Source organism: Puntigrus tetrazona, unplaced genomic scaffold, assembly GCF_018831695.1.
Source record: "Puntigrus tetrazona isolate hp1 unplaced genomic scaffold, ASM1883169v1 S000000001, whole genome shotgun sequence".
NCBI lineage: Eukaryota > Metazoa > Chordata > Actinopteri > Cypriniformes > Cyprinidae > Puntigrus > Puntigrus tetrazona.
This window is the reverse complement of record NW_025047681.1, coordinates 2,320,588-2,330,057: the sequence shown is the minus strand read 5'-3', so window position 1 is coordinate 2,330,057 and position 9,470 is coordinate 2,320,588. Positions and strand designations below refer to the sequence as shown.

At 38.2% G+C, this 9,470-nt stretch overlaps 1 protein-coding gene across 3 annotated transcripts; it reads right to left on the bottom strand.

Annotated features, from left to right (window-relative positions):
* Positions 1 to 233: 233 nt before the first annotated feature.
* On the bottom strand, positions 234 to 8,925 carry LOC122331586. 3 transcript variants are annotated; one of them, XM_043229137.1, is made up of 7 exons: positions 8,786 to 8,925; positions 7,257 to 7,289; positions 3,964 to 4,011; positions 1,764 to 1,977; positions 1,540 to 1,659; positions 557 to 643; positions 234 to 474 (listed from the first exon to the last, which is right to left on the bottom strand). In XM_043229137.1, exons 1-7 carry the CDS (start codon positions 8,800 to 8,802, stop codon positions 307 to 309), a joined length of 687 nt encoding a protein of 228 aa, XP_043085072.1. In that variant the 5' UTR covers positions 8,803 to 8,925; the 3' UTR covers positions 234 to 306. The 3 variants fall into 3 exon arrangements, with proteins under 3 accessions (XP_043085072.1, XP_043085073.1, XP_043085074.1); XM_043229138.1 differs by lacking the exon at positions 7,257 to 7,289 and having other exon boundaries at positions 8,786 to 8,900; XM_043229139.1 differs by lacking the exons at positions 7,257 to 7,289; positions 8,786 to 8,925 and adding an exon at positions 4,437 to 6,237.
* Positions 8,926 to 9,470: the final 545 nt, after the last annotated feature.

Here is a 9,470-nt window from a genome sequence, read left to right as displayed (position 1 = left end):
ACATTGAATAAGTATGAAATAGAAAGCAAAGTGCATTGAAACACTAGTGAAGCCAGAAGCGTGTCACTAACGCTGTCTGAATGTTAATAATATTTGCCTGTGTTATCCATATATAAACTAGAAAAGTGTTAATTTGAACTCTGAGGGAGTATATATTTGTTCATATGTTTTCCAACCCCTGACCATTCACATTAAAAGTAGTGACTTTTGGTTTATTAGGTTTAAATTTTTAGACTATCTATATAAAACATATAGTCTCTAATCTCTATAATGCTGTTGCTGATTTTTGTTCATACAGCTGGATTTTTAAATCTCCAGAGCTGTCTTTGCAGATGTGTCTTCCATCTTAATTGGTGGCAGGTAATCTGACGGCTCTTTTTTCTCCCAGTCGAGCAGCAGAGGTGGATTGTGTAAAGCCAGCAGGCAGCCGATCTTGTAACATTCATCAGCCAGCTCACACAGAGGGTCAGGTTGCTGAAACAGTTCCAGATGGACAAATTAATGGTTTGAATATCTTAACACTTTACATTTTATTGTATTTTGTATTTTTCTTTACCTTGTACATGGTCTGGAGATTTCTAGCCTCTTCATGAAATATTATCATTTGCAGATTTTGGAGAGCTAAATCGATGAATTTAAGTTTCTTTAAAGCAAAGTATAAACAAAGAACAGTAGTTTAATATCACTTCGATGATTTTTTAAATTAGTGCATATATTTCTTTCTAAAGTGCATATGCGACTCTAAATAGAGTTAAATAAACTCTGAAACAAAGTTAATGAGCTAATCAAGTGACTAATTAAATGATGACACACACATGCGTCTAGGAGACATCTATTTGATGTCTGCATTTTCATCTGCAAGACGTATTATTTAGGTTGTTTGCTCATCTGCAATATGTCTATTGAACGTCTCCTTTTAGATGTCAAATAGACATCTATTAGATGTCTTTAAGATGTTTATGATTTAGAATGCATTTTAGACGTGTGCCAGACGTTTGTAGACAGCAGATGTTTTCCAGATCAAGAGATCTTTAACAGACATCTTGCAGACGTACGTGTGCTATCTGGGTTGTTAGTTACAGACAATCAGATGTTGATATTTTATTGGTTAAAATAATGTTACTACCACTGAGATTAGGGTTTGCTTGAGTTGGGCTTTTGATCCTTGATCTCTCTCATTAGCAATGTATAAGCTGTTGTAAAGCAAAGACGTTAGTGCATAACATCAAGCATTTTCTAAAAGGTTTTATGATGATGTGAAAATTGTAAGTTTATCTCAGTTATGTCTACATTTTACATAATTGTGAAACTACAGCAAATTAACAAAGTGCAGATCTAGTAGTGATTGTGAATGAATGTTCAAGTAATGCATAAATTGCACTTGTGTATTGTATTATGTAGATACACAGACATCAAGAAGCAGCGACAAACTAAACTGTTCATGCTGCAATGTATTTAGAGTGGTACCAAATGTTCTGCAAATAGACTTAATTTTACTCTATGGTGTTCGCGGTGTATAAAGTCTTTGGGGTTCTGTACCTTCGCTTTGCGTTTTGTATTTTTGTGTTGTGTTTTTGCTTCCTTTTTTTCACCCTCCTGAATAAAGGATAAAACATCTTTCTTTTTAGTCATGTCTCTTTGAGCTTTAGTGAAAACGTCCTAAGAAAGACAATACAATGTTAGTTTATGTAGATGTGACAGGTTCACCTCAGAAAACAATCTTTATGTAGGAAGGCTAGCTCTTCTGATCTAAAGATCCTTACCTTCAGCATTGCTTTAAGCCTTTCCTTTTCTTTTGTTTCATTTATGGTTTTGTCTGTCTTTGATTTCTTTTTAATTTCCATTATATATTTTGCCAGCATTTGTAGTCTCAATTTATCATACATCTTCTTTAGCTCGGTTTCTCTGCAAGGATTATTAAGGTCCTCAGTTAAAGCTCCGCTGCTTCCCATGTCGAGAACCGCATCAGATGCCACCCTAAAGAGAATAAACAAAACAAACTTTAAAAACCAAGAATGAATGATTGGTGTCACAAGCAATAACAAACAAAGAAAAATCAGTCACATACTTTTTAAATTATTAATAATGCAGACACAAGAGTTCAGCAACAATATGACACATCACATTACATTTTGTTATGGCTATTCAAACTTCTTTAAATTACAGTTTACACGTCCTTGTCTAAATCCAGAGATGGCAAAAATACACACATCCTTGACTCAAGTTAAGGTACACATACTCATGTTTAGAAATAGTCTAATAAAAGTAGTGACACTTAGTTCCTCAAGTTAAAATATATACAATAACTAACATTTAATATTTAGTTAGCTAATGAATGTATTATGTAGAACACAGCAGTCTCACACTCAACCAAATTCTGAAGACATGGATAACCACATAAAAAAAAAGATTGTCTACTGAGCTGCACCTTCACTTCCATTTTACTTTTCAGTCTCTTCACTTTCCATTATATATCTTTACATCGCACTTTGTGTGCGTTTAGTTTTTTCACAAATTTTCTTGAACCTGTCACTTTTCCCATCAGTCATCAACTGTTATTAACAAAACTGTCTCAACCATGTTACAAAACAACCACTTGTACTGCGTGTACTGCAGACGCAGCTTGTCCACAGGCCACACAAGGCACTGCCGTTCAGAGCCAACGAGTACCTGCAGGCCCAGGAGGGGAGCACAGGATCACCGCACTAAGCGGAAACGGCATTGGGACACAGCTGCATCCCAACTGACCGCTCCACTGGAGGGGGGGATCACCGTATACCCCCTGGCTGTGCCGCTGTCAAGGGTGGTGAAGGAGGAGGAGCCACTGGGGCAGTTTCTGGCAGTGAAAGGTGCCTTCCACATCCCAGTAAGCTCCTCATGCACTTCCGGGAAGAAAGGTACCAGGGTGGAGCCCTGAGAACCAGCGCGAGCCACCCTTAAATACCAATCGTCCAGCCTCGAGGGCCCGGGAAGCAGTGGAGGTTTCCACTCGATCCCGATCACCTCAGGGGCCTGGGCAAGCATAGCCACCATTTATAGATCTATATCCAGTACAGTCAACGCCTGGTAGACGCAGAGCAAACCGGATCTTCACTTCCAGAAATGTCTGGCTCACCTTCCGATGCAGCGATTGACTTCTGATCATCAGGGGGAGCCCAAGAGGGTACAGCTAATACCTCACGTGAGGGTCCAGACTGCCCCTTTTGCAGCTCCACTGGTTGCAGAGTTTAAGCATTGTGTCACAACCCGAAATGGAGCCCACCTGTCTGCAGCCAGGATGAGAACCAAGTCGAGCAAACACAAGCCCCGCCCCCTTTTTTCAAGGTGACAGAACCCGCCCATCACTCCGAGATGACCACCTCCCCGCAAGGAAATGATTCATCCACAACCGCCACCTCAGCGTGTTTAGCCCAGGCACACGAGGCAGCGATTGTGACCATCACCTAACACCAGGTAACAACCACATCCAGAAACACGCAGGTGTACGTCGTCTGAAGCAAGACCTACACTATTTTCCAAGACACGTCGAGTTTGCCAGACGTAACGTTGTCTTTAAAAAGACGCACCCGCGAATGCTCTTTTAGTGCTGAGGCAACAGGGGATAGCCGCTTTGCACACAAACAGGGGGGTAGTGCAGCCTGATTGTGGCAATCCACTCGACGCAGGAAAACGATCTCCGCTGAAACGCCGTACTCCAACACTCGTAGATCGTCTTTGGAGCAGAACAGTCACGCTCGGCTCCAAAGCGAAAAAGCTGAATATGCACTGCACCTGCTGCTTTTTTATACCCACGCTGTGATCAGCGGCAGCTGGATGCGATTAGCGCATGCCAATCTTCAATTGGCTCGTTTAGATACACTCGAAGTAGATTGGTCTCTCGAAGCGAGATCCCAATTCGTCGGTCATCCGACGTAACTCAGAGTGACCGAAAGAAAGGGAACAATATGTTCTATAATACTATACCTTGCTTTAAACTCCTCAAATTTCTTCTTGTATTCTTCAAGTTCACTTCTAGAAAAGTAAAAAAAAAGCAGCAAATATTAAAACACAATTTTAAAGAAAAATTGTATATATATATATATATATATATATATATATATATATATATATATATATATATATATATATATTTTTTTTTTTTTTTTTTTTTTAAATATATTATTTGTGAAAACTGTTTTTTTGTATGAGGACAAGCCATAATCCAATAAATCTGACACTGTTACACACTTAAATTCACATATGTTTGCTTTAACACACTTACATTTCTGTTTTCACACACATACATTCTCCTTTCACATACATACATATTCACACACTATGTAATGACTTCAGTCTGATCAGTTTGTTTTTGTTTTTTGTCTGTCTAACAGTTTGCCATGTGCTTGTGTTTTCCCTCCCCACTGTCATCTGATTAACCTCTTCAGCTGCCTTCTCACCTGTGGCTCATTAGCTCCTTAATTTCCCCTCTACTTAAGTTCCCCTCATTTGCAGTCTGACCATTGTGGTGTGAAGATGCTGCATTCGTGTCCAGTCCAGTCCAGTCCAGTCCAGTCCAGTCCAGTCCAGTCCAGTCCAGTCCAGTCCAGTCCAGTCCAGTCCAGTCCAGTCCAGTCCAGTCCAGTCCAGTCCAGTCCAGGTAGGCTCCAAATTTTACTCCTTTTGTTTGCTCTGCCTTTTGTTTCCTCCAGACCTGTATTCCTCTGTTCCTATCCTGGCTCCTACAGTGCTGTGTTTTGCAGTTTCTCCTCACCTGCTGGGATGATGCAGCAGGACTGATGCAGAGGTTAGAGCAGATTCCCTTACGCCAAATACTCACTGCCTAGCGCAGTGACTTGTGTCTTGTTTATTGACTGTTACTTGATTCTGTTATTTTCTGTCTGGTATTACGTCTTCCGTCCCTCTGCCCCAGTCAAGTTTTTGTTTAAAGACAAGAAATAAATTTTAAGTTCTAACCTGCAACTGAATCCTTGTTAGTTCCTGACACACTAGGGGTGGAACAATAAACCGATTTCACTATTCAGTACGTACCTCAGTACGGGAGGTCATGGTTAATGTGTCACAACAGAGAAGAATCAACAAATACTATTCTTAGTTAGTGGTGGAGGCTCACATGGTTCAGCATTGGAGTCAGCATTATGATAGACCAATTTCAGGAGGGTTAAATGGAAGGAGGGAGAAATATGATAGTTTGGAAAGTGACTTCATTAATCTGTCTTAAAATCTTGGACTGAGCTTCCTGCTTGGTAGCTGTAACTTCAGTTCTCTTGTGGAGAGCCAGAACCTCTGGCCTGGTTGGTAGGTAGAATGTGGAGGACTGTCCCACACCCTCTCACTACATCGGATCCAGTCGTTGACTGCAGGCACTGAAGATGGTTCACAAGACCACTGAAAAAGTGGAGTTTGGTAGCCGAGTACACACTGGAATGGAGTTAGGCTGGTTGAGGAGTGGGTCTGTAACAAAAATCAATGGAAAGGTGGGACCATGGGTATCGGGGAAATGGAAGAGGCTTGAGAAGATCGGATGGAACTGCTTTGGGAGTTTTGAAAAAGCCTGCTCAATTTGTGCACAAAAGTCCACCAAAATGTGTTTTGAGTCAGCTGAAGGGTCCTGGAGATGCCTGCATGCCCAGAGCAAAGTAATGTATGTACCCATTGCATGACACGGTTTCTCAGTTGTTGGGGAACATAGTTTGTTTCTAGAACAGTTTGTAGGTGCTGGATTTCTTGTTGGATTTTTTGTTTCCTGGGTCATATGTTACAGTGAACTGGAAATGAGAAAAGAATAAAAACCATCTTGTTTGGCGTAGGTTTAATCTCTTGGCACTCTTGACATATCCTAGATTTTTATGGTCTGTGATCACCTGGAATGGATGCATGGCTGCTTCCAACCAATGCCTCCAATCTTCAGTTGCAGCCTTCATGGACAATAGTTCTTTGTTTCGCACATCATAGTTTTTCTCTGCTGCACTCATCTTTCATGAGAAGAAAGCACATGGGAAAAGCTTTCTAGGCTGGCCATGACATTGGGAAAGAACTGCTCCGATGCCACAGTCTGATGCATCAACTTCAAGAATGAAAGGGAGGTTGGGGTCAGGAACTGAATGGTTATTCTGATTTTATGTTGTCATCGCAAAGCTCCTAACCCAGATAGCACACGTACATCTGCAACATGTCTGTTAAAGATCTCTTGATCTGGAAAGCATCTGCTGTCTACAAACTTCTGGCAGAAGTCCTACAGATGTCAGTTTTACATACACTCTTAATCATGAGCATCTTAAAGACATCCAATAGACGTATTGCAGATATGCAAACAACCTAAATAATGTCTTGCAGAAGTAAATGCAGACATCAAACAGACATCTCTTAGATTTACTTGTGATATCAGGGGAAAAAAAATATCCAAAATACTGAAATTTTAAAACCTCAAACAACACTATATTGAGCATTAATTACTTTAAATAACTTTTTGCAGAACTGTGACCACTGACTGTCCCTTTAGAATTTAATCACTAAACCTGTCAGCTAAATTTCTTTGTTCTAGCAGTGTCCATTCTGATAAAATAGACCTTGGGCCACAATTACAAAAAGTGCAAACCCAAATTGTTAAACAGCTTTTAGCTGAGAATGGCCCATAAAAAATGCAGAAGTATTGTGTAGTTTCTGCGTGGTTCTGGCCCATTTATCTTCTTACCGATGCCAATGCCCAAGTTGAGCGTGCCTTCTATTACAACTATATTCTCTTTCTCTCTCACACATACACATATTTTCCTCAGACCGGGTGTGCTGCACCAGTCTTGAAATGTGAAGCTGCAGTGTAAGTCATAAACCCCACCTTCTCCATGTAATCTAATGGAACGTGAGACAAACTAAATAATTAAATTACAATTTATTATAATTACAATCATGTTGTCCTTTTTTTTTTTTTTTTTTTTTTTTTATATATATATATACAGTCTAAGCCTCAGACATGCATACATTTCTGTATATGTATGTATATGTTCATATATATGTATGTTCATGAAAAAAGTATTTTTGTATGTAAATAGAGAAGTATGTGAATAGGGAATGTGAGTATGCGAGACAATTGAGATGTATGTGTGTGAAAGCAAAAATATAAGTGTGTAAATGTGCCAGAATGAATTTCAGTTTGCACTGCCCTTCATATTTTTGTACTTGTACACATATGTATACAACAAATACCATGTGGTCATAACTTGCTGTTCAGTAATGATATACATGACATTAGTTTATAGTACCTTAGTTTCAGCTTCTCTTCACACTCATGTCCACTTACATAAAATAAAAAAAATACAAGTGTTAAAACTTATTTTATACACCTATGGCCATGGAAGTGATTGGAACACTTGATTCTGATTATTTGGATGGGTGAGCGAATACTTTTGGCAATATAGTGTGTCTAAGAAAAGCTTGATATCTACTTCTAAACTAATTTTGTCAAGTCGAAAACAAATGTGATAAAATTGTTTTTATGAAACCAACACCATGTCAAGTTTCTTTGCCTGAACTAACTTTTTAATCCGACCACGCCCACAAGCATTTGTTATTACGATCGTCCACATGAGACGTGTGCAACATGTAAATGGCCACATTATCATGCCTGCATGAAGATATTGTAACTCTTTAATTCTTTAAAATGGTCTCTTAAGAACATTTTGTTGACGATAAGTAACTTTGCAGCTACACGTTTCAAAGTACAAGTAGACTTTCTGATTATTATCTGCTAACTCTATTGTGATGATCTACCATCAGACATTTCTTCTGACTATAGGTAGCTCTTCAAGAACAAGAAACATAAGATTCATCTAGTTCATCTCAACTACTGTTCGTTTCTGGAAGAAGAGAAGAATAATGAGGATTTACCAGTAAAGATGCGCTGTGAGATAACAGCAGCTTAAAGGATGAATTTAACATAATATGTGAGGCACAAGCTGACCCAGCCGGAGCGATCATCACAATGAGAAAGTAATGTTTAACATTATTTTATCTGTTAGAGGCATAAACTTGAACACATTTACTGATCTGGTTTGGTCTTACTGGATGTCGGCAGAACCACTACTTGCGAGTTAAACTCTGCATTAGCTGAAGAGCCGCTAGACAACTCCATCACTGACCCCCACTACTGCACCTTGCCCACAATGGAGTAGACTCTTTCAAATAAGATTTAGAAGAAATTTTATTCTTTCAGAAATCACTGCTGAAGAACCAAGGAGTACGCACACAACACTTAGCTGTGATTATTGCTTTTATTAATAATATATACTAATTTTTATTTATTTATTTTTTCACACATGAATGCCTACCAAATTCAAATGTTTTATGTTTTCTAAATGTTTTTCCGATGTTTATGTGTCTAGAAAAAATGATTCAGCTGCAAACAAATTCTGTAAACATTATGCCAAAATTTCAATTGTGTTATGCTTAAATATTTTTCTTGTCCTTTTAACTACCTATATTAAAATGTATAAATTACATTTCAGAAGTTTATGTTAAATTATAATATACTTTCCTCTTACATTTAGAATTACAATCAGGCATTGCTATTTTAATTTTTTTTTTTATTTATTTTAATAAAATAATATAACTTAAAAACAACTAAATACTGTTCAGAACCAGTTTTGAGTAAATCCTCATAATACAAATTATGTCCAAAAAAAATCTCAAAATTACATTAAAAGACAACACAGATTGATTATCATGTAATTGAAAATAATACGTAGAAACATTTTCATTCATTTGTCAAAAAAGACAGATATTTATTTCTTACCTCCACGGCAAACCCATGTCTACACTAACAGAGACAAACTCAAAAAAATGATTAAACCAAATTAATCGAACCAAACAGTCTCAACAATGCCTAAGATGTATCCTGTTCTAATAAACATGAGTTTTGGCTGTCTTCTTCATAGTTTTAAAAGGACCACCCATTTTAGTGGGAGGGTTAACAAAAGTGAAAGCAGGATTTGTACAGTTTATTTTTCCAAGATGATAAAAGCTCTGAAACACAGCGACACAGCTTCTAACACAAGAATTCATTTACAATGCTTTAGATTTGATCACGTCACACACCAGCTATGTGATCAGCTTTAAGAGATATGGCATTCAAAACCTCTCTTGGGTTAAGAAGTTTAGTCTAAACACTTACAGAACCTGTTTTTTGAGGTTTGGTCATAATTCCATGAAGATATACACACAGTTGATGAAACAAGATGAAGCAAAGAAACATTATTTGAAGTGTGTTTTTCAAAACCTGCTCATGGAAGAAATCACCAGATGTCACTCGGGTGTGAATAGTTTATGCCAGGAGAGCTGCAGTCTTAATAAGTAATACTTACCAGCATATAACCGTGAGCTTTGTCCAAATACCCACACTTGATGTCTTTGGACTTGATGGTTTTAGATTAAACTTTATTGTCATTATCTGGAGTACAATTACTTCACCACTTGACTAC

Coding starts and splice junctions, on each gene's coding strand:
- LOC122331586 (XM_043229137.1), bottom strand. Junction 1,978..3,963: donor TTTGAGGAGTTTAAAGCAAG/GTATAGTATTAT, acceptor TATTCTCTTTAG/GGTGGCATCTGATGCGGTTC. Junction 644..1,539: donor ATACAAAACGCAAAGCGAAG/GTACAGAACCCC, acceptor TTTGCTTTAAAG/AAACTTAAATTCATCGATTT.